Raw genomic sequence first — 25,710 nt, 5'->3', positions numbered from 1 at the left:
AGAGAGAGAGAGAGACAGATGAGTTTGCCCACCACGATCTGACCTCTGCACTGGACACCGCAACTACAGTGGTATAAACACACACAAATGAACAGACATGTTTCTTTGCCTCTGACAGTGTTAATGTATAAACGCAAACCGTTTTAACTCAAAACTCGATTTATTTTCAAAGAGGAGGATAAGCAGAAGATCGATGTAATTGATTGGCTGGTGTTTGACCTGCCCAGCGTGCTGAAGCCCTCAAGCAGAGCAATGCCATCATGAGGAAGTTCTTAGGTGGGCGTGCTCTTTGCAGATTAAATAGTTTAAAGCTAGGGTCTTCAACAGGGGGTCCGCGGTGGTGCCGCTGGGGTTCTGTAAAGCACTGTTTGATCCACCACCGGCACTCGAAATAATCACTCACACGTGAGCGAGAGACAGTACTGCCGCTCCCTATATGCAAATTACGCAGTCTGCGTAGGGCACCAACTTCCTAGGGGGGCACCAGAAACTTCACCGGATGCCCTTACTCACACGTTATACGTTATTCAAGGACCCGGTAGGAGTCGCGAAACACAGACAATCATCTCGCACTTGCGCTTTCTCCTCGCGCTAGCACATCCCTGGCGAGAGAGGAGTATGTATTTTAGTCCATCCACATTCTGAAGCCCATTGAACCTGCATGCCAAACCTTCCTCTTGAAGTAATCCTTCCTCATTTTCGTGCATCCTGTTTTATTTAGTTATTAACTAAATGGAACGCTGAACATTGTTAAATTACGAGCCACACATAACGCAACGCATATCAGGTTAAGCAGCGCTGCGGCAGAGGGTTGCGTAAGTAAACGCGTCTGCTTTGCATTTTTCGCAGTGTGCGGATGCCAGCCTAGAATTTTTTGTATTATTAGTTGCTTTTTGCTTTCAGAACAATAGCCTGTACTTACTTAATATGTAGGCTTATGAATATGTAATATGTCTAAATATATAGTTACCGCTGAGATTATCAAGCTAACAAAGGCTACACTGACAGTGACTGTCAAATCAATATAATTAAAAGCGCTTACAGTAATTTTTTCCTTATTAATTTTGCATTAATACAGTAATTTTGAAACGTATGTATAAAATCAATCACTAACTGTTAGTTAACTCATGTTAAACATGAGATGAAGACTCTAGGTATAGGCCTATCAGTAACCTTATAAAGGTTTTTTTATTCTTTCATGGACAGGGTCTGTCTTTCTGTTTGTCTCTCTGTCAATTTTTTTTGGAGGGGGTATGGCATAGTGGTTAAAAAGGAAAATTCAAAATAGCACTTCATGTCAAAAAGGTTGCAGACCTCTGAGGTACTTAATTTAATTATTATTTTAATGGCTTTGCAATGTAAACATCATATAATATGTACATACAATAATATGGTACCATACACGTTTTTATAGGCATAAAATGCAATGCTCAGTTTTCAGACAATTTGTAATGGGGGTCCCTGCTTCGTCTCTCTACTTACCAAGGGGTCCTTGGCCTAAAAATGGTTGAAGACCCCTAGTTTAAAGCATTATTTATTAGGTATCAGGTTAGTTATCTTAGATTAGTTCTAGAGATCTACAGTGGCAAGAAAAAATATGTGAACCCTTTGGAATTAGCTGGTTTTCTGCATTAATTGGTCAAAATGCGATGTCATCTTCATGAAAGTCACATGTTTAGACAAACACAATGTGCTTAAGCTAACAACACACACACAATTATAATCTTTCATGTCTTTATTGAACACATCCCATTAAACATTCACAGTGCTGTGGAAAAAGTAAGTGAACCCTAGGATTTAATAACTGATCGATCCTCCTTTGCCAGCAATAACCTCAACCAAGCGTTTCCGGTAGCTACGGATTAGACCTGCACAATGTTCAGAAAGAATTTTGGACCATTCTTCCTTATAGAACTGCTTCAGCTCAGGCATATTCTTAGGATGTCTGGTGTGAATGACTCTTTTGAGGTCATTTCACAGCATCTCTAATGGGTTAAGGTCTGGGCTCTGACTGGGCCACTCCAAGAGGTGGATTTTCTTTTTTTGAAGCCATTCTGTATTGGATTTACTTTGATGTTTAGGGTCATTGTCCTGCTGCATCACCAAACTTCTACTGAGCTTTAGCTGGTACACAGCCACACTGACATTATCCAGTAGGATGTCTTGATAAACTTGGGAATTCATTTTTCCTTCTGGCAAGCAGTCCAGGCCCCGAAGCAGCAAAGCAGCCCCAAATCATGATGCTTCCTCCACCGTACTTCACCGTTGGGATGATGTTTTCATGTTGGCATGCGTTGCCCTTTTTACGCTATGTGTAGTACTGCGTGTTCTTCCCAAACAATTCAACCTTAGTTTCATCAGTCCACAAAACATTTTCCCAGTAGTGTTGTGGAGTGTGAAGGTGGTGTTTGGCTTCAGGCACGCAGCAATGATTGTGTTGGAAAGCAGCAGCTTCCTTTGTGGTGTCCTGCCATCGAGACCATGCCTGTTTAATGTTTACTGTATAGTAGACTCATGAACAGAGATGTTATCCAGTTCCAATGACTCTTTCAAGTCACTCTAGGGTTCTTTATTTACCTCATTGAGCATTCTGCAGTGTGCCCTTTGTTCATTGTTGATTTTATTATTATGAAAAGGTTAAAATACTGCGGTCTTTTAATGATTTAAATCATTGCTACACTCACTGGTGAACTGGGTTAGAAGTGTTTGGACGCCGTCCCTTGTGTCAATCCGGTGTCGGCTGATGAAGAATATGCTCTGCCTTCTATTATCCATATTGGCCAGCTGGAGCTTTGTTGTTATTCCTTGCCAGCTTCAACAGAGTGCATCCTGTGTATTTACGGGTTTATGTTGTTACTCCGGCATGGCTCTGCACTGTCTACACTCAGATCTATGGCGTTTGAAATCTTCGGCCCGCCTGTCAGTGGAAGTTTACAACCATTGTGCCGCTCTGGGGATTGCACGTCCCCGGTATGTGCGTCGAGAATCTCGACAAATTAGATCCCCGGCTGGCTCCCTGGACAACAACCATATTCTGACTATTTGGTCTTTGCACCGCCGCCTCATGATGTGCGCAAAAAAAGATAAGCGGACTATTAATCCCAACAATTTCAGTTTTTTGAGACATGCCTCTTTTATTTCGACGAACAGTATGGATGTCTCAGCTATTAAGATGGCCCTTACAAATGCTCGATCGATATCCAACAAGTCCTTCATTTTGAATGAGTTTATCACATCGCGATCACTTGACTTTCTATTTATTATAGAGGCCTGGTTAAACCCCGGCGAACTAATGGCTCTGGGAGATTTAACACCGCCAGGCTGTACTTTATCAATTCTCCACGGACTTCAGGGTGAAGAGGATGTGGAGTGGCTACTATTTTTAGGGACTCTTTTAAATGTAAGACACTACCTGTGGACACACACTCCAGCTTCGAAGTTCAGTTATTGAAGGTTGATGTCTCAAGTCCCGTTTTCTGTGCACTTCCTGTACAGACCTCCCAATTTCAACAAGGACTTCATTCAACAATTCTCGGAATTTCTCTCTGGACTAGTGTCTCATGGTGACAGATTTCTGATTCTTGGGGACTTTAACATACATATATGCTGTCCATCAAAGCCCATGGTAAACGAATTTCTTTCCCTCATTGAATCGTTAAATTTTGTACAACAAATTACGGGTCCGACCCACATTAAGGGTCATACATTAGATCTGGTATTATCTCATGGCATTACTGTGTCTAATGTTGAGGTTGTGGTCACTGGTGTTTCTGACCATTATTCTATAATGTTTGATATTGTCTGTCCCCGCCCTCTTCATATTTCCTCTCAGCCCTTACGCTATTCGAGGTCCATCCATTCGTCCACTGCCAATCTGTTCTCTGAATTTTATCACCAGCATTTTATAGATGAAGCTCCAGTTGATGGCGACACTGAGTCACTAGTGGATGCTTTTAAAAAATCCTGCACTTTCACCCTTTATAATGTCACTCCGCTCAAGTTAAAGAAAGTTAAGGGTGTCTCTCAGCCATGGTTAAATGATGTCAACCAAAAAAAAAAAACCTTCTTTCGAGCCAGCAGTTCACAATAATTATAGACCAATCTCAAAATTGCCTTTCATTTCCAAGATTTTAGAGAGAGTTGTCTACACAGCTCTACTCCTACCTAAATAAGTTCAACATCTTAGATAAATTTCAGTCAGGTTTTAGATCTCTGTTAAAGGTAACTAATGATATTTTACTTTCCTTGGATTCAGGCTCACATGTGGTTTTAGTTTTATTGGATCTCAGTGCCATGTTTGACACCATTGATCATGATATTCTTTTAGATCGTCTGCAGTGTATGGTTTGCATTCAGGGCACGGCCCTTCAGTGGTTTGCCTCTTATTTGAAAGGAAGAATGTTTTCTGTTAACTTAGAAAACTTCTCCTCTACATCGGCTCCTCTATTATGTGGGTTCTCTCAAGGGTCGATTCAAGGACCCTTACTATTCTCCATGTACATGCGCCCACTGGCCTCAATTTTTCAGAGATACAGCATGTCTTATCATTGCTATGCTGACGACACTCAATTTTATTTTCCAGCATGCTTGGACAAAACATCATCAATAGAGAATGCCCTAAATTGCTTTGCTGATATTAAGTGCTTGCTGGCAGACAGTTTCTTACAGTTAAATGAGAGCAAAACTGAAGTTCTGATTCTCAGCCCCTCCAAGTCCTCTTTACCTGGACTGGTCGACCAGCAAGGTCTGCTGTCGTTAAATGTGCAAGATCATGCAAGGAGCCTTGGAGTGATCTTGGACTCATCACTACTTTTAAATAGACAGATCAGTGCTGTTGTTAAGAACAGCTTTTTCCATCTGAGATCAATTGCAAAAGTAAAACACTTTCTCTCTAAATCAGATCTAGAAATTGTGATTCACGAGCTAATATCGTCAAGGTTAGATTACTGCAACTCATTGTATACCAGAATGCCTCAAACTGGTTTGTCCCCTTTACAGTTGGTCCAGAATGCGGCCGCTAGGCTCCTTACAGGGTCTAGAAAGTTTGACCACATTACACCAGTATTAGCATCCCTACACTGGCTCCCCATAAAATGGAGGATAGATTTTAAAATTCTGCTCTATGTATACAAAGCTCTATCTGGTTTCGCGCCTCAATATCTCTGTGACCTTCTTGTCCCTTACTCTCCTACTAGAGCACTTAGGTCAGCTGACCAACTTCTGCTGAAAGTTCCTCATTGTCGCTACAAATTGAAGGGTGATCATGCATTTGCTATTGTAGGCCCCAAACTCTGGAACAAGCTTCCGCTTCATATCAGGACAGCTCTGACACTCTGCCTTTTTAAATCTGCTTTAAAAACAAATTTTTATTCATTTGCTTTTGAATAAATTTTAATTATGGATATAGATTTTAGGCTCAGGTATTTATTAGTATTTATATAAGGGTGTATTATGCATATTATGTTGTGATTGAAATGTGTATTGTAAAGCACTTTGGGTCAACTCCTATTGTTATAAATGTGCTCTATAAATAAAGGTTGAATTGAGTATAGACAATTTGTCTAACTGAAGACAGATGAATATCTAAGCTCTTCCATGATAACTTTGTAACCCTTTCCAGCTTTATTCAAAGCAACAGTTCTTGATCGTAGGTCTTCTGAGATCTCTTTTTTTTTTTTGGGAAGCATTGTCCACATCAGAAGATGCTTCTTATGAATAGCAAACTCAAAATGTTTGAGTGCTTTTTATAAGTTAAAGTAGCTCTGACCCACACCTCAAATCTAATTTCATTAATTCTAGGAACAGGTTTGCCAATTCCTGCCTCTAATTAGCTTTTATTAATGACATTAGCTTAGGGGTTCACATACTTTTTCCAACCTACACTTTGAATGTTTGAATGATGTATTAAATATGTATAAGAACAATACAATAGTGTTATTAATTAGTTACAAGGTTGTGTTTGTTCATTATTGTAACTTGTATGAAGATTAAACCAGATTTTAAGACACATTTATACATAAATGCAGGTAATTCCAAAGGGTTCACATACTTTTTCTTGCCACACTAGTTACTATAGGATTGTATTTAATGTTCCTTTTTTGCCATAGCATCTAAGAAACATGATGCCGCTAAGATGGTCTTTGCCAAAGTCCCGGAAGATTCCATGCGGGAGATCTACTCCCAGTGGGAGGAGCAGGGCATGGACACACCTCTTCCTGCTGAGGAGGAAAATGCTATTCGTGAGCACCTCTGTGTCCGAGCCTATCTGGTTAGAAGCGCCACCTTTGAGCAACACTGATTTGTCCTCCTCTTTGATTTTTTTAAGAGTGTATGTATCTGTGTTTGTTTACCTGCAGGAAGCTCATGAAGCCTTTAATGAGTGGTTCAAGCATATGAACTGTCCTCCAGTGAAACCCATGGCACCTGCTCAAGCAAAGTTTACAGAGAAGGTGGCCCATGAGATGAAAGAGGCAAAGTACAAGGTTAATGCTGGATAGCCACACACATCACTGCTTTGGAATCAACTCTGACCTATAATTTATCATGAATGGCTTTTCTCTATCACTTGCTCCAGACTGAGTATGAGAATTGGCAGGGGCGTCTGGGAGCTTTGACGGAGGACGTGAAAGAAAGGATCTATAATGTGCTGTTGTTTGTTGATGGAGGCTGGATGGTAGATGTCAGAGAGGTGAGAAACTATTAAGTACACATAACACTGTGACAGTTGAAAGATGAAGAAAATAATTACTTGCACATTCAGTGAAGTCAAGAACACTCCAGTTGATTCACAGAGTGAGTCGTAAGACTGATTCAAACCAATTAACTCAACGAGTTTGAGACTAAATTGGTCAATCATTGGCTAATTGGACTACACTGGTTGTTCTGTATATTTGTTGCATGCAACCAGTGAGGACAACACAACAGAGATTTGTTGTCTGTGTGTTGTCTTTTGTGCTGCCCAGTCTTTCTCTCTCAACACATTCAATTCTGTAAGCTCATCTAAAACATACTCGGTCTCATTCACTAATAGATTCGTACTTATTATAAATACGCTTACTAAAGTTGCGTATTTATGTGCACAGAAAGTTCTCATGCAACATTTCCACTGGATTCTCAATTGGGGAACGTATGCACATAAATGTGTTCTTAACTTCATTCTAACCTTAGTTCTAATGTTGATTACTGTGGAGTATTCTAAATGAAGGAGTGCATCCCCACAGTTAGTAATTTGCATAAAATATGCCCAAACCATCTCCATATCAGAGCTTTTCGCACAACCTTATCTGTACATTCATCTCTCCGTGCAAACATCCTTAAAGATGCGCTCTCACCTGAGAGCATGTGCTGCAAGATTTTTGAGTTAAGACAAGTGTCATTCTCAAAACCAGCTGAAACAGATTAAACACCTGCTGTACTATATAGTCCTAGACAACACGTGATCGGCTGCATTTTAATGCAGAACAAGCTAGCTAGAAATCTAGCAATGACACATGAAATCGAGCTTGCTTTGTAAGATGCATGTGCATTCACGAGTAGAGCATGCTTCTGCCATTAGTTAACCATATACAATTTCTTTTGGAATGTACTGTCGATTATAGTGGTTGGCCGATATATAACCGAGGCCGATAAATCATCGATATTCTGACTTTTTTCATTATCAGCATCGGCCGATACATTTTCCCATTTTGCAGATTTTTTTTTCTTGAGGGTGCCGAAAATCACCTGCTTGCATGTGAAGCGACTGAGACATGTAAACTACCAGTCACAGTTCATTTTGTTATTACGTGCCTCGTGTTACTACAATAATAGACCGGTGTGCAGCACAGTGTCATTTAAATGATCCACATATCAGAGCTAGCAGACACATTTGAGCTCATAATGTTAAAGTGCTCACCTGTTTCATTCTCCCTCTCTCTCCTCAACAGTTCCCTGTAACTTTTAACTGTCTTGTCTAATGATAAAAAGGCAAATGTCAATAAAACTAATATCATACATACCGTCGCAAATATGCACATATCTCATTTAAACAGATGTAATAAACCAACCTCACAAAACTTGAGCAGATCCAGCATCCTGTGGTACGCTCATTTATTTATCTCTAATGCAAGTATTCTATCAGCCTCGCCTCAGCAGTTTCCTGTCACTTTTAACATTCTTTTCTAATGATAAAAGGCAAATATCAATAAAACTTGTATCATATATCGTTTGCAAACATGCAGATATCTCTTTTAAACAGATGTCATTCACGGACTTCACGAAAATCCAGTGTTTTCTTCCCGTCGAGCGCTCATCTAATATTTTTCTCTGAAGCGTGTATTCTATCAGCCAGAATAAAAAACTTCAGGATCAGGATCAAATGTTCCTCTGATTCACAAATCATGATGACAATCCAAGCAGGCGATCCAGGCCATTTAAACTGTCAGGAGATTTCTGGATCTGCATGAGTTTTAAGGCTGTGTCCAAAACCAGGAAAATGCTGCCCCCGGAGGCTATATACGGAGGTAGGATGAAAATAAGGTGCTTTTCAAACTGTTCAGAGACCAGTTTCCTTAAGAGTTCCATTCATTCAAAACAGATGTCAGTTAAGCCATTAACTGATTAGGCAGCAAGGTAGCAAGTCAGCTGCCTACATTTTCGGATGCAGCCCAAGGTAGAAGCGCTTAACATGTGCTATCAGTAAATATCTTATTCAATATGCACTGTATGAACAATTGGTTTGATTCTGTATTTTTTTGAGAAAATGCGATTGCTAACGTGGACATGCCATCCATGATTGCTGGACTACTGTGTGTACTGTTATTTCATCCTTACTAATATATTAACAATTTCTTCATGTGCAAATAAAATACTAAAATTTGATGACTAAACCGAAGTCTGAAAAAACTGCTATCTACCGTTTAAAATTCAGTATTATTTTTTAGTTTTGTGTTTAGTTCTGGATATCGGCATCGGCCATTTAAAAACCCATATCGGTCGACCACTAGTCAATTCAATACAGGTGCAATGATGTTGAAGAGCAGTGCAAGAAACACCAGGTCAGAGGTAATTCAGAGGATTTTCATTCTTGGTGCGTTCTTGCAGGATGCAGAGGAAGACTCCGAGCGCACTCATCAGATGGCTCTGCTGCGGCGTTTTTGTCTTCCCATGATGACATTCCTTCTGTTAACTGTACTGCAGCGCACTGAACGTCACTAGGAGAGTCTGCGTCTGGCTGACATCATCGCATCTGACCAACACAGACTTTACGAGGTCTGGTCTCAACTCTATAGACTATAGACTATATAGACAATGATCATGAATATAACAATTATTTTTGCTTCTTGATAAGATGATGTTTATGGTTAAAATATATCTGTTTTGATACTATCTCTAAGTGGTCAATGGAAATGCAATACTGTCTTTTTAAAAAGTGAAGCTTTCACACAGATGTTTATGATCTTACACAGTTTGGCATTTTAACTTTTTGACACTTTCAGGTGTTCTCTAAAGAGGAGTTGCAGAAGTTTCTTCAGAAGATGAGGGAGTCGTCCCTACTCCTGCTGGATAAAGGCTTGGATCCACTTGGATATGAGATTCAGTCCAAGACACTTGTTTTCTCATGCTGTTCTTGTCGGTAATCCTGTTTGGAAAAATAAAAGCTTTTTATTTTGTATTTGAATAAAGATGTGTGAATTGTTTAGAGGCAGTGTGCAGTTTGGCAAGTTCTACAACTAATATTTTCATTTTCAGAAAGGTTTCTTTAATCATTCTGTCATCCAGAACTTTGGTTGATTTCAGAGGTAACTTTTTTTTTTTTTCTGGCTTTCTGTACACTTATTTAATGAGTCACAGTGCAGTATAAAACATTACAGCTAATAACATGCTTTTATCTCTACATTATACATATTTTTTCATTTTTCTGGCTCTTTTCATTATCTCATTAGCCATCTTTTCTCTGTCTAAATATACAGTTGAAGTCAGAAGTTTACATACACCTTAGCCAAATACATTTAAACTCAAAATTCCTGACATTTAATCATAGAAAACATTCCCTGTCTTAAGTCAGTTAGAGCACTATTTTAAGAATGTGAAATGTCAGAATAATAGTAGAGAGAATGATTTATTTTGGCTTTTCTTTCATCACATTCCCAGTGGGTCAGAAGTTTACATGCACTTTGTTAGTATTTGGTAGCATTGCCTTTAAATTGTTTAACTTGGGTCAAATGTTTTGGGTATCCTTCCACAAGCTTCTCACAATAAGTTGATGGAATTTTGGCCCATTCCTCCAGACAGAACTGGTGTAACTGAATCAAGTTTTGTAGGACTCCTTGCTTGCACACGCTTTTTCAGTTCTGCTTAAAAAAAATTATATCGGCTTGAGGTCAGGGCTTTGTGATGGCCACTCCAATACCTTGACTTTGCTGTCCTTAAGCCATTTTGTCACAACTTTGGAGGTATGCTTGGGGTCATTGTCCATTTGGAAGGCCTATTTGCAACCTAGCTTTAACTTCCTGGCTGATGTCTTGAGGTGTTGCTTCAATGTATCCACATAATGTTCCTTCCTCATGATGCCATCTATTTTGTTTAGTGCACCAGTCCCTCCTGCAGCAAAGCACCCCCACAACACGATGCTGACACCCCCATGCTTCACGGTTGGGATGGTGTTCTTCAGGTTACAAACCACACCCTTTTTCCTCCAAACATAACGATGGTCATTATGGACAAACAGTTCAGTTTTTGTTTCATCAGACCAGAGGACATTTCTCCAAAAAGTAAGATTTTTGTCCCCATGTGCACTTGCAAACTGTAGTCTGGCTTTTAATGGCAGTTTTGGAGCAGTGGCTTCTTCCTTGCTGAGCAGCCTTTCGGGTTATGTTGATATAGGACTTGTTTTACTGTGGATATAGATAACTGTCTACCTGTTTTCTCCAGCATCTTCCCAAGGTCCTTTGCTGTTGTTCTAGGATTGATTTACACTTTTCACACCAAACTACGTTCATCTTTAGGAGACAGAATGCATCTCCTTCCTGAGCTGTATGATGGCTGTGTGGTCCCATGGTGTTTATACTTGCTTACTATTGTTTGTACAGATGAACATGTTACCTTCAGGCATTTGGAAACTGCTCCCAAGAATGAACCAGACTTGAAGGTAAGCCTCAAAATACATTCACAGGTACACCTCCAATTGACTCCAATTAGCCTGTCAGAAGCTAATTGTCTAATTGTCTAAAGGCTTGACATCATTTTCTGGAATTTTACAAGCTGCTTAAAGGCACAGTTAACTTAGTGCATGTCAACTTCTGACCCACTGGAATTATGATATAGTCAATTAAAAGTGAAACAATCTGTCTGTAAACAATTGTTGGAAAAATTACTCCTGTCATAGACAAAGTTGATGTCCTAAATGACTTGCCAAAACTAGTTTGCTGATATGAAATATGTGGAGTGGTTAAATCATTTGTTTTAATGACTTTAATAACTTCTGACTTCAACTGTACTGCCCAACCCTCTGTTTTCTGTTTTAAGACTAGTTTAATCTTGGAGGTAGCAATTTGGCTTGCAGGGCTTTCTCAGATGCGAAGATCAGAACCTCCAGCCGATTGTTCGAGCGGTTCTTGCAATGCTGTCTGGTTGCTCCTGGAGTTGATGAAGCACTGGCACGAGTGGTGAACTCCAGTCCATGGGCTCATGTATTTCCATTGGCTCGGTCAGGCACAAGAGCTGGAGAGGCTCTCATTCCATTTGCCCTACTCTCATCCCCTTCTGCCCGGTATGTAGACATCTGGATTGTCTATGTCCATGGGCACTACATTTTTTTCCCCAGAGGGCCATTAACACACTATCTATGCTATATGCAGATGCTCCTGGGGTTGATGAAGAGCCTGATGGTAGTTGTGTTGGCACCAGTGGACTCCAGTCCATGAGCTCGGACTTGCCCACTAGCTCGTCTGTTTCTATCAGCTCTTCTACATCTGCCCTGAGGTTGAGTGCAGGAGCTGGAGTGGCTCTCATCCCACTCGCCAACGTCATGCTGCCCGGCCTGTAGACCTCTGTGTCATCCACGTTCATAGGCACTACCTTGTTAAACGCAAAGCTGCATACAAGAGGTAGGAAGAAACATGCCTCCTTTTTGCCCTTCATTTTTGTGCTGTGCATCAAACAACCTGTAGTTCAGACTTTCAGATCACTCAGTTTATACAGTTTGCATAATTTGATTGCAGTCACAGTCAGTTTGCATACAGTTAGGATTGTTGACAGCTGGATTGTCTACTTCCATGGGCACTACTTTGTTCACTGGAGTGGTCTGGAACAGCATAAAGCAGTTATTGTGGCGCTGTCTGCTGCTCCTGGAGTTGATGAAGAGCCAGGTGGTAGTTGTGTTGGCACCAGTGGACTCCAGTCCATGGGCTTGGACTTCTCCATTAGCTCGTCTGTTTCTATCGGCCCTTCTACATCTGCACCAAGGTTAGGTGCAAGAGCTGAGGCGGCTCTCCTCCTACTCTCCAGCTTTGTGCTGCCCGGCCTTTAGACCTCCTGGGTCATCCTTGTTCATTGGCACTATCTTGTAAAATGTTGTGCACAAGAGCTAGGAATGTTCAGATTGCTCAATTTATACAGTGTGCATAATTTGATTGCAGTCAAAGTCAGTTTGCATACAGTTAGGATTGTCGACAGCAGGATTGTCTACTTCAATGGGTACTACTTTGTTCACTTGAGACGAATAGAGCAGAATGCAAGTGTCTCGAGACACATTTTTAACAGTTGAAGTTCTTTTTAACTTGACACAGTGTCTCAAACAACTAAACGTGTTGCAGTGGTCAAAGACATCCATCTAGCGAATGTTTACACGGAAAACAAACGGAAAACAGCGTGGGTGGTCGCAAAATCCTGTTCGGTGTGAATGGTCCCTTATTCACATGACACAGCAGTCGTTGAAGGTTTTCAAAGATACTTATTTTAAAAGCTAGCCTTTTGTTTCAGTTTTAGGTAACTATCCACTTTATCCAGCGCTGTTTGTTCTCTGTGTTAAGTATTCCAGTGCTGTTTTACTGAGTGAGAAACTGCTACAAATTGTTCAGTGAGAGTGGTCCAAACAAATCGGACTGTTTTGCAAGCTTGTTTGTCCAATTCACTGAAAATAACTGACTTAAAAGAATGATTCAGTTGCGAATCAGGCATCACTAGTTCATTTTTAAACAGCTTTCTGTAGCTGTTTCTCTTTTTGAAGGCTGTTTGTCGCATTTGCCGGCCACATACGTTGCAGAGGCTGTCTTGTTTCAGAAAAGCAAGTAGGACACTCTGAATGCAGCCTTCGAATGTGACCTTCTTTCACAGGAATTTGCTTCAACGGAAATGTACATGATTTCTCTGAAAAAATTACAGACTTACCCGAAAATATGACGTTCAAATGCAAGTAATGTTAATTCTTCAAGTAATGTTAAGTACCTCAGTAGATGGGTGTGAAATATATAATACGTAAAATTATAATTCTGATAATTTATCTTACATTATAAATTAAGAAATATAAAATCCATTTTCTTTTCCCTACATCACTATAACTCTCCTAAAGTTTACCTCAGACATTATTTTCATACCCTTTTACAATAAATTCTCCTCCCTGCCCAGTAGGTGGTGATATGCACGAAGAATGCAATTACCAAAAACAAAAGAAGAATGTGAAAGTGGCGATTGATAGTAAAAAAGGACTTAAATACTGATCTGTTTCTTACCCACGCCTATCATTTCGCTCCTGAAGATATGGATTAAACTACTGGAACTGTGTGGAAAAATGTATGCTGCCTTTCTATGCTTTTGAACCTGCAAAGTTCTGGCAACCATTCACTTGCATTGTAAGGACCTACAGAGCTGAAATATTCTTCTGAAAATCTTTGTTTGTGTTCAGCAGAAGAGAGAAAGTCATACACATCTGGAATGGCATGAGGGTGGGTAAATGATGAGAGAATTTTCATTTTTGGGTGAACATACCTTTAAACACAATACAGAAATTGAGATGTGGTGGAAATGGCACCCAGGTGGGAATTCAGTGAGAGTGTGAAAACAGTGCCCAAAGTTGAAGAAACACCCAATAATTATTTGCTATTTCATAATTTTGATTTTTATCTCGTAATCATAATGACTTGTCACCTCATAATTATGATTTTTTTTTATTTATTTTTTTACTTATGCATGATTATTTTTTTTATTTTATTTTTTTATCTCGTAATCATGATGACTTTCACCTCATAATAAAAAATAAAAACATTATTGCCAAAGCATTATTTTTTTTTTTTTTTTATGTTGCGGAAATGGGCTTACATAAAAACCCCTGGCTCCTCTATTGCCAAAGGAGCTCTAAAAGCTTTTGCCCACTAGACGGCGTGTACGACCAATTTCTGGTACATCCACTGACGTGGCGTTGCTTGTTTACTGGCGGGCAACGAGCGTCGCTGTTGATGACGTCACGGCAATGTGTTTCGAGGCAGCGCGCTATGAGAGCGAGTCCTTCAGTACTATAATGAAAGCCTTTCTGAACCGCTTTCACACTGTCAGTCACAAAAAAACGGTGGATTATTTTGTCCCTCTGCTGATGAATTACCCAAACTGACGCTTAAAACTGTTTGTCCAGATTTCTTTTCATCTAGAAGATTAAAACTGTTTCTAAATCAACTCAAGTTATGGCGACTCGACTCTCTGATCTATTTGGAAACAGCCGGATTATTGCCGGACTGCTGGTCAATTTGCTGTCTTCAATCTGCATAGTGTTCATCAACAAATGGATCTATGTGCACTACCGATTTCCCAACATGACAATGACTCTCATTCATTTCGTGGTGACATGGCTGGGGCTGTTCATGTGTCAGAAGATGGATATTTTCTCTCCCAAGAGTCTCAGACCCTCTAAAATCATCCTGCTGGCTTTGAGTTTCTGTGGCTTTGTTGTATTCACTAATCTTTCTCTGCAAAATAACACTATAGGAACATACCAGCTGGCCAAGGCCATGACAACACCTGTGATCATAGTCATACAGACCATGTACTACAGAAAGACATTCTCCACAAAAATTAAACTCACTCTAGTAAGTAGATTTTCATTATATAGAGGTGTAGAAAAAGTGTAATCTGTAATGTTTATCATACAAGTTGTTCATTCAAATATAATATAATTAAAATATAAATGTATATAAAAGACAACAAATGAAACATTTTTCTTGATATTTGTTATGTTCATAAAAAAAGCATCAGTTAAGCAATATGTAATGTTATGTTACCTAGACAAAGCAATGCATGCCTGTTTAACGTTTTCCATATAGTAAACTCATGAACAGAGATGTTAACCAGTTCCATTGATTCCTTCACGTCTTTAGCTGTCACTCTAGGGTTCTTTTTTACCTCACTGAGCATTCTGCGGTGTGCCCATGGGTCATCTTGGCTGGACGGCCACTTCTAGGGAGAGTAACCACAGTACTAAATCATCTCCATTTATAGAAAATGTGTCTAACTGTGGGTAGACCAAAATGATCCATTTTAACTCCTAGAGCTTTTAAGCCACATCCACCAAACTCTGCACAGACCTACAGACTGTTCTGATTCGTGTTGCTCTTTCTTTTCTAACTGATCGGAATTACAGTTTGTGCACAGCGGACCATCAAAAATCCAAACAATCCCATAGACTTGCATTGACGGAATGTTCAAATGGGCCAACAGAAAGCTCGTTATTTCAAACTCCAAATGTTAAAAAAATTCAAATGTAAACAGTCATACACAAGGCAAGACCTGCCATATCAAGGCTTTAAGTTACAGTAAAAAATATATCCATCTATCTTTCTGAAGGTTTTATCTAAAGTTGTTCTTGACTATCTATCTATAATTTTAAAATGTTCAGACAAAGGCTTTGTCAAGCCAACATCAAAGTTTGTCTTGACAAACTTTAACTATCTAGTATTTGATTATTTTGGTTAATATTTTGTTGACTTGCTTTTATAACATACACATGACATGCATGTGTTGTGAACTATGCTCACAGTAATTTCATGGGCTGATAAAAGCCATGTCACCGTTACTTTGAAAAAAAATATCACCAGTTGTAATCTAGTTTTATACCATTATTACCAGTTCACTCATTGTTTCTTTTCTTTTCTTTTCTTTACAAACAGGTGCCAATCACTCTAGGTGTAATACTGAACTCTTACTATGATGTCAAGTTCAATCTTTTAGGCATGGTCTTTGCCACACTAGGGGTCTTCGTCACCTCACTATATCAAGTGGTAAGTAATCTGACGTTCTCACTTTGTAAACTTATTGAACCTTGCAACCTTGATGTCACATCATTTTGTCAACCTTTTTTCAACACAAAGAGACTCTCCTCGGCCATCCTTGTGACCCCTGATATAAATAATGTTAGAATGAACAAAAGACTGTATAATACCTTTGATTGATAATAACCAAGTGAACCAAATACAATGTAAGTGGTTCATTTCTTTTGACCATTATTGTAGAAAATAGCTAAAGAGTAAAGGCGCGGTCACATTTAACTTTGTACGGCAAATTCCGTGGGTGAAGGAGGCGCGGGCATGTTGAGCACATGTGAAACCAGCAAAAAACTAATTGCCAAGTAGCCTCTTTTTAATGCTGCACTTTATACTCTGGGAGAGTAAAGTTACAGAGAAACTTGGTGCTAAAATTATATTGTTTTCCATTGTGAATATTCAGTCTAGCTGTGTACGAAACACCGCCCACACAGAGGTCACTGCCAAACCGAGCAACTTCCTATTTCCGAATTCGCCTGTCAAAGTTCACCAAACTTGAACTCCACGCGAAATTTGCGTGGGGAAATTCTTTACCACCGGATGTCCATTATGCGAAATTCACGATCGCGCGGATTCCCATTGAGATGACTATATTTTGTAAGTAGGTATAGCTGCAGGCTGGAGATCTCCAAATGGGTATGGAATCTCCAAAAGAAGGTGGGGTTATTCCCAAAGGGGGCTGGGTTACTTCAAAAGGAGGTGGCGCCAACTCCAAAAAGGGGCGTCACTTCCCCTCACGTTTAAGGTTAGTGAAAGGGTTAGGGGCTCCCTGTATCTTTGCTGCCGGTTTGGATCTCCAGCCCCGTTTTGGAGCACTGTCTACAGCTATATCCTTCTCCAATTTTGCCGAGCAAAGGTACAGTAAATGTGACCATGCCTTAAATGTCTTATATTAGTCTAAAAATTCATTTCTTTGTGTTGTAGTGGGTCGGTGCCAAACAGCACGAGCTACAGGTGAACTCTATGCAGTTACTGTATTATCAGGCACCCATGTCTTCTGCATTTCTCTTGGTTCTGGTTCCATTCTTCGAACCACTCACTGGAGATGGTGGCATCTTCGGCCCCTGGTCATTCCAGGCCCTGGTAAGTGAACAAGAAAGTGCCTCTCTTTCTTGGCTCACACACTCCCTACCCACCTACTCGAAAGAATTTCCTGCTTCCACAAACGGTCACAAAAAGGGGCTTGTGTTCTAGCACAGACTGCCTGGAAAAATGTCAAATGTGTTTTTTCCCGCCTTAGGTAAACTTGTCAAACTTCAACACTAAGCTTTATCTTTATTTTCATCTTGCAGATGACTAAATGTGCATTTTTTGCTGTAATTATTTACAGCAATGTTCATGGCTACTTTCCATCTTCTTAATAGTTTTCATTATCAGTAACAATCTTGATACTGACTCAAGTTTTGAGTGAAACTACATTTCAGGATCTATGTATTTTTTTTCCCCATCTCCATCAAGGTTTTGGTCTTTCTATCTGGAGTTATCGCCTTCCTAGTCAATTTGTCCATATACTGGATCATTGGGAACACGTCACCTGTTACGTATCCTTTCTACTACTGTTTTAAAATCTCAGTGACTCTACTATAGCTATTTTCAAACAGTGTCCTCACTTCATTGTGACTTCGATGTAGGTGTATGCTTGCAATAATACAAGCAAATGTTTGTTCATGAGAGCCTTAAAGCTCAGCAAACAGCTAACACATGTTCAGTTACACACTTAGTTAATAATAAAATGGGAAGTAGTAAATCAGGCCACATTTTAGCCCTAAGCCATACTTAACACATGTCGTGTATTTGAATACATCCATTGAGGAACTGATAACGAGAGACTTTTTCCAATTTGACCAGCAGAGGGAGCACTTTACATGTATTTGTTTCAATTGCCCTGTCCCAGAGTACTTCGACCAAAGTCCTAAATTGAGGCATCCAAGTTATCAACACACTAATAATGTGTGAAGAAATTACGGTAAAGCTTTTTTTATGATGAATATGGCAAAAATCCTAGGAGTAGCAGGGCTCAACATTAAGCATGGCAGTGTGAGAGAGTTTCAGACCAGTTTTCGGAACTGCAACTTGGCCACTGCTGTGTTCACACTATTTTACATTTGTTGATCTGTAAATGTCTTTATGCCTTGCAAACTTAAAATATTGGATTTTAGTTATGTGTTGAACATTATTGTTGTGGATTCGGCTGATTTAAACTTAGCCTCAAGGTAAGATTATCTTGTCATAATTGCTAGAATTACTTTTGATAGTTTTGGAAGCATCAGTAAGAATGGGTTGAATATTCAAAACAATTCAGTAATGTTTTGCATCATATGCAAATTGCATTGCTTTAAATATATATATATATATATATATATATATATATATATATATATATATATATTTTTTTTTTTTTTTTGGTAAACCCTTAATGAAAATTGTATAAAATAGAAATAAATTCTAAAATATTGACAAAATTGTTTATAGCTCATATACATACAGAATATATATATATATATATGTGTGTGTGTGTGTGTACTGGGGCCAGTGAAAATCTTGAAAAATGTATAACCAATTGCTGGCCAGGCCAGCAGAAAAAAAAATCCTAATCGTGGAGCCCTGGGTAGTAATAAAATATCCACATATTAACGATAAAAATAATTATAATGTTAAAAAAAATATATATATTTTTTTATAATTCTTACTATCAATCAAAAACCTAATGTCAAGTTATTCCTATTGCCACACAGCAGGAGTAATGGTTAAACTATGCAATTGGAATTAGCTGGTTTTCTGCATTAATTGGTCATAAAATGCGATGTCATCTTAATCAAAGTCACAAGTATAGACAAACACAATGTGCTTAAGCTAACAACACACAAAATTATAATTTTTCCTGTCTTTATTGAACACATCCCATTAACCATTCACGGTGCTTTGGAAAAAGTAAGTGAACCCTTGGATTTAATACCTGATCGATCCTCCTTTGCCAGCAATAACCTCAACCAAGCGTTTCCGGTATCTGCGGATTAGACCTGCACAATGTTCAGAGAGAATTTTGGACCATTCTTCCTTACAGAACTGCTTTAGCTCAGCCATATTCTTAGGATGTCTGGTGTAAACAGCTCTTTTGAGGTCATTTCACAGCATCTTTATAGGGTTAAAGTCTGGGCTTTGACTGGGCCACTCCAAGAGGTGGATTTTCTTTTTTTGAAGCCATTCTGTAGTGAATTTACTTCGATGTTTAGGGTCATTGTCCTGCTGCATCACCCAACTTCTACTGAGCTTCAGCTGGTGCACAGCCACACTGACATTATCCGGTAGGATATATTGATAAACTTGGGAATTCATTTTTCCCTCTGATGGAAAATGGTCCAGGCCCCAAAGCAGCCCCAAATCATGATGCTCCCTCCACCGTACTTCACCGTTGGGATGATGTTTTCATGTTGGTATGCGGTGCCCTTTTTACGCCATACGTAGTGCTGTGTGTTCTTCCCAAACAATTCATACTTAGTTTCATCAGTCCACAAAACATTTTCCCAGTAGTGTTGTGGAGTATCAAAGTGGTTTTTGGCAAATTTCAGGCACGCAGCAATGTTTTGTTGGAAAGCAGCGGCTTCCTCCGTGGTGTCCTTCCATGGTCACCATGCCTGTTTAATGTTTACTGTATAGTAGAGTCATGAACAGATTTTAACCAGTTCCATTGATTCCTTCAAGTCTTTGTTACTCTAGGGTTCTTTTTTACCTCACTGAGCATTCTGCAGTGTGCCCTTTGTGTCATCTTGCCTGGACGGCCACTTCAAGGGAGAGTAGCCACAGTACTAAATCGTCTCCATTTATAGAAAAATTGTCTATCTGTGGGTAGATGAATATCTAAGCTCTTTGAGAACTTTGTAAACCTTTCCAGCTTTATGCAAAGCAACAATTCTTGATCATAGGTATTCTGAGATCTCTTTTTTGCGAGGCATGGTCCACGTTAGCAGATGCTTCTTGTAAATAGCAAACTCAAAATATTTGAGTGCTTTCAAAGTCAAAGTAGCTCTAACCCACACCTCCAGTCTCGTTTCATTAATTGGATGCCAGGTTTGCCAACTTCTGACTCTAATTATCTTTTGTTTATGTCATTAGCCTAGGGGTTCACATAATTTTTCCAACCTGCACTGTAAATGTTTGAATGATGTATTCAGTATGTACAAGAACAATACAATAATTTGTGTGTTATTAGTTAAAAGCAGATTGTGTTTGTTAATTATTGTAACTTGGATGAACATCAGACCAGATTTTAAAACAAATGTATACATTTGTATGCAGGAAATTCCACATACATGCATACTTTTTCTTGCCACTGTAAGTTCTTTGAGTAAGCAGTAAAAATCCTGTTGAGTGAACGGCACCCATTAGAAGTGTGAATGCATCCATTTCATATCAATGTGATCATATCACTTTTTGACGACTGTTGAATATCAGTTTACACAATATAATTGTTTTCATCTCAAACATAAATGTATTAAGTTGATTTCAAGTTTAGTATTTTCAACAGAGCTGCTTTCTCTTTTTCACTGTAAGTATAGTAGACTGAGCAGTTTCCAGTAATGAACCTGTGCACACTGATCACAGCAGACAGAATAATTTGAATTAATTTCTGGTCAATTACAGTTGTGTTCAAAAGTTTGCATACCCTTAGAGAATTGGTAATATATGTACCATTTTTAAAGAAAACATGAGTGAGCAGGCAAAACACATTTCTTTTATTTCTTATGGGATTCATATTCAACTGTAGGTTATAACAGAATGGCACAATCATAAAACAAAACAATGAAAAACAAAAATGAAATGACCCCTGTTCAAAAGTCTGCATACCCTTAGTTCTTAATACTGTGTATTGCCCCCTTTAGCATCAATAACAGCATGCAGTCTTTTGTAATAGCTGTCTATGAGGCCCCAAATTCTTGCAGGTGGTATAGCTGCCCAGTCGTCTTGGCAAAATGCCTCCAGGTCATGCAAAGTCTTTGGTCGTCTTGCATGAACCACATGTTTGAGATCTCCCCAGAGTGGCTCAATGATATTAAGGTCAGGAGACTTGTGATGGCCACTCCAGAACCTTCATCTTTTTCTGCTGTAACCACTGGAGGGTCAACTTGGCCTTGTGCTTGGGGTCATTGTCATGCTGGAAAGTCCAAAAGCGTCCCATGCGCAGCTTTCGTGCAGAAGAATGCAAATTGTCTGCCAGTATTTTCTGATAACATGCTGCATTCATCTTGCCATCAATTTTCACAATATTCCCCGTGCCTTTAGACCTCACACACCCCCAAAACATCAGTGAGCCACCACCATGCTTCACAGTGGGGATGGTATTCTTTTCACTATAGGCCTTGTTGACCCCTCTCCAAACATAGCGCTTATGGTTGTGTCCATAAAGCACTATTTTGGTCTCGTCACTCCAAATTACAGTGTGCCAGAAGCTGTGAGGCGTGTCAAGGTGTTGTCGAGCATATTGTAACTGGGCTTTTTTGAGGCATTGGGGCAGTAAAGGCTTCTTTCTAGCAACTCGACCATGCAGCTCATTTTTGTTCAAGTATCGTCGTATTGTGTCCGTCTTTTTCCAGAGCAGTCTGTATTTCTCCTGAGGTTACCTGTGGGTTTTTCTTTGTATCCTGAACAATTCTTCTGGCAGTTGTGGCTGAAATCTTTCTTGGTCTACCTGACCTTGGCTTGGTTTCAAGAGATCCCTGAATTTTCCACTTCTTAATAAGTGATTGAACAGTACTTACTGGCATTTTCAAGGCATTGGATATCTTTTTATATCCTTTTCCATCTTTATAAAGTTCCATTACCTTGTTACACAGGTCTTTTGACAGTTCTTTTCTGCTCCCCATGGCTCTAGCCTGCTCAGTGCATCCACGTGAGAGCTAACAAACTCATTGACTATTTATACACAGACACTAGTTGCAATTTAAAAAGCCACAGGTGTGGGAAATTAACCTTTAATTTCCATTTAAACCTGTGTGTGTCACCTTGTGTGCCTGTAACAAGGCCAGACATTCAAGGGTATGTAAACTTTTGATCAGGGCCATTTGGGTGATTTCTGGTATCATTGATTTAAAAAGGAGCCAAACAACTATGTGATAATAAATGGCTTCATATGATCACTATCCTTAAAATTTTTTGCGTGATTAGTCATATTTTCAAAATCAATGCCAAAATTTCACAATTTCTGCCAGGGTATGCAAACTTTTGAGCACAACTGTACATATCTCTTCAGCTTAAGTACAAGTCAAGTCAAAGGGAATTGCAGAAAGTTACAGTACATTAACATTTGACCTGAAAATTGTTCCTCTGATATGTAATCATTGTCTGACAAGTTCTGGAATTTCCTTAACCTGCATCTCTAAAGCTACAACATGTTTGGTCACTTCAAGTTCTGCATCACATTACTGGGTGGGTATGTGCTCTTTCAGGACCCATTGTCTTTAAACCAAGGTCTGGGCATCCTCTGCACCCTCATTGGTATCCTGGCATACACCCACTTCAAACTGGCAGAGCAAGAGGAGGGCAAAAGCAGGCTCACTCAAAGGCCATAGGCTAACTGATGTGGCAATCATACGAGCAAGCCAGCGTTCAGTGCCTGATAGTGTTCAGGAATACATAGTGATGGCTCCTATATAGGAGCATGAAGAGACTAACCAAACACAGACTGTATGGAAGTAGATTTAAGCCATAGTGGCTAAGAACTTTTAACAGCATTTCAATTAACCACATTTGTGTACTTTAAACATTTTATTTTTATTTCAAGTATTCAATCTTGGCTGAAAACTTAATGGAGCTGATAGTTTCAAAGGAAAGCTCTTTATGTTCAAGCACATTTCCTTTGAGTTTTATTTAACAATGTATTTTCATATGCTGTGTACACCAATAAAACATATTTTACAGAAAGTGAGCTGTCACCTCTGGACCAGACAGTGACAAACATCACAGCAGATGTCCAATTAAACCATTTACAAATTACACTTATGAAGTAGACAAACATACTCATGAGTGTTTTATCTTGTCTAATTGTCCAAGGATGCTATGTTATCTTATATTGAGTCTAGTCACAACATTTTAGGACAAGGGTCACTGCCTGTTTGGCAAAAAGATGTAATTTTTGCTCGAGTCTCTCACTGTCTGGAATGCTATGTCAATCATTCCTTAAGCTGCTGAACGCATGACTGAGGCTTTTTCAACATGTTTTTCTCTTTTGCAATGTGTTAGTCACACTCCAACATCCTTTCTCTAATTTGAAATCTATATATTTTCCAGCTTTTCTTGTGAATATTAGCTTCAGTCCACCGTGACAATTGTGCTGAATCTACAGAGGATGTGGTAAACAAAAACGCTGAATGTTATGCTGCTCAAGGGGAAGTAAATTTGTTTAGGCACAGTGTTTTATGAGGCTTTCATTCTAAGCCCACATGATCAAGACAGATGCAAAATAAAATTGGATTGGAAAACTTTGTACATAACAAATTAGGACTACATTGGACCAAATTGGAAACCATGGACCGTGACTACATGCAACTATTACATTTAAATGGCTAAGCATTTAGGATGAGGATATAAAAGCCTTAATCATAATCCTTAGATCCATTAATTAAATTAATAGCTTTTCTTTGGTGACTTCAGTGGTCCATTGAATTTCCTCATTATTACAGACCTACAAGTCCAAACATGTTGAGCTTAAAGGAACATGTTGTACTAAAATAAACTCTGAGTCATTGTGCCTGGGCCCTAAAGAAAAGTCCCTGCCACAGAGACATGTATTCCTAGCATGGTCCATTTGTTTTCTTCATAAAACTGCTTAAATGAGTAAGCTGTGGGATTTCACTCCGCAAACAGTACCTCCCTTAACTGTAGCAAGTCTTGTGTAGTTAACTAAACTCAGAAGAGACTGACATTCACACTAATTTAAGGGTCATGTCATGACAACAGACTGCTGCCTTGGTCCATTAAAGACACTATCACTTCACAAATGAACTTATCTGCTGTTGATAGACATTGATGTATTCACACACACACAAAGATCAGGTGACACAACATTATCTTATGTTCATCGGAGGAAGAGCACAGCACCTTTACTCATCAAGATATAAAAACATCTTATGAAAGTTGTTTTAGTTTGTAAGGTAGAATCAGGCATTTATTGTAGTGATCACCTCTAAAATGTCATCATTAATCAACAGGTGAATTCATTAATCAGTGGTCTTGATGAGAGAGAGGCACTTAATTTGATGAGATTAACTATAAACACTATTACATAACAACATGTGCTAAAATACACTACTAGTCAAAGGTTTGGACACACCTACTCATTCTTTATTGTTATTATTTCCCACATTTTAGAATTATAGTAAGGTCATCAAAACTATGGAAAAACCCCAATAGGAATTATGTAGTGCCCCAGTAGCTGTACCCATTGTCTGCTTTTCCTTGAATATCTACTTTAGTTCATCCATGTAATAATAATTATTATTATTTTATTATTAATAATTATTTAAGGAGTTCCAGTGTATACCGGCTACTTGTTGTCTGCTTTTCCTTAAAATTCCACTTCAGTTCATACAGTATATTTAATAGTATTGTCAATAATAAGTATTATTATTAGTAGATTTTTACTATTATTATTGTTCAAGGAGTTCCAGTGTATGATGGGTACTGGTTGTCTGCCTTGTCTTGAACTTCCACTTCAGTTCATCTATTTATTATTACTACTACTAATAATAATAAATGTTAATTATTATTATTATTATTATTATTGAGTGCCAGTGTATACTGGGTAGTTGTTGTGTGCTTTTCCTTGAACTTTCAAGTTAATCTATTTAATATTAATAATAATAATTATTATTATTCATTATTAATAATAATAATTATTATTATTATTTAAGGAGTTCCAGTGATTGCTGGGTACTTGTCTGCTTTTTCTTCAATGTCCACTTCAGTTCATCCATTTAATATTAATATTAATTATTATTATTCATTAATAATAATAATAATTATTATTATTATTATTATTTAAGGAGTGCCAGTGAATGCTGGGTACCTGTTGTCTGCTTTTTCTTCAATGTCCACTTCAGTTCATCCATTTAATAATTATAATAATCATAATAATAATAGTGACTGTTAATAGTGCCAGTGAATGCTGGGTACTTGTTGTCTGCTTTTTCTTCAACATCCACTTCAGTTCATCTATTTATTATTACTAACAATAATAATATTAAATGTTAATTATTATTATTATTATTATTATTTAAGGAGTTCCAGTCTATACTGAGTACTTGTTGTCTGCTTTTCCTTGAACTTTCACTTAAGTTCATCTATTTAATATTAATAATAATTATTATTTAACATTATTAATAATATTAATAATAATTAGTATTATTATTTAAGAAGTTCCAGTGAATGC

The 25,710-nt window shown here is 38.6% G+C and overlaps 2 protein-coding genes across 2 annotated transcripts in view; both read left to right on the top strand.

Moving 5' to 3' along the window:
- LOC127435438 (nuclear pore complex protein Nup107-like) overlaps positions 1-13,967 on the top strand; it is a 33,874-nt gene extending 19,907 nt beyond the window's left edge. Inside the window, 12 exon segments of the mRNA XM_051688933.1 lie at positions 3-71; positions 175-214; positions 217-276; positions 6,108-6,268; positions 6,357-6,482; positions 6,575-6,688; positions 9,082-9,249; positions 9,477-9,613; positions 10,568-11,128; positions 11,506-11,749; positions 11,838-12,086; positions 13,606-13,967. Coding sequence (XP_051544893.1) covers positions 3-71; positions 175-214; positions 217-276; positions 6,108-6,268; positions 6,357-6,482; positions 6,575-6,688; positions 9,082-9,249; positions 9,477-9,613; positions 10,568-10,685 — 993 coding nt within the window. The 3' untranslated portion in view covers positions 10,686-11,128; positions 11,506-11,749; positions 11,838-12,086; positions 13,606-13,967.
- A 183-nt stretch (positions 13,968-14,150) lies between these two features.
- Positions 14,151-23,204, top strand: LOC127435422 (solute carrier family 35 member E3). The gene is made up of 5 exons (XM_051688914.1): positions 14,151-15,056; positions 16,134-16,244; positions 17,211-17,369; positions 17,745-17,827; positions 22,666-23,204. The coding sequence occupies exons 1-5, from the start codon at positions 14,655-14,657 to the stop codon at positions 22,850-22,852; spliced, it is 942 nt and encodes a 313-aa protein (XP_051544874.1). The 5' UTR covers positions 14,151-14,654; the 3' UTR covers positions 22,853-23,204.
- Positions 23,205-25,710: the final 2,506 nt, after the last annotated feature.

The sequence above is a fragment of the Myxocyprinus asiaticus genome, chromosome 45 (genome assembly GCF_019703515.2).
Source record: "Myxocyprinus asiaticus isolate MX2 ecotype Aquarium Trade chromosome 45, UBuf_Myxa_2, whole genome shotgun sequence".
Classification (NCBI taxonomy): Eukaryota; Metazoa; Chordata; class Actinopteri; order Cypriniformes; family Catostomidae; genus Myxocyprinus; species Myxocyprinus asiaticus.
Note: the sequence above shows the minus strand (reverse complement) of the source record. Positions and strands in the feature narration are given on the sequence as shown.

Excerpts from the sequence above, each read along its gene's own strand:
- LOC127435422 (XM_051688914.1), top strand. The coding sequence starts at position 14,655 with ATGGCGACTCGACTCTCTGATCTATTTGGAAACAGCCGGATTATTGCC. Across the intron at positions 15,057-16,133 it reads CAAAAATTAAACTCACTCTA|GTGCCAATCACTCTAGGTGT; the intron begins GTAAGTAGATTT and ends CTTTACAAACAG. Across the intron at positions 17,828-22,665 it reads GGGAACACGTCACCTGTTAC|CTACAACATGTTTGGTCACT; the intron begins GTATCCTTTCTA and ends GCATCTCTAAAG.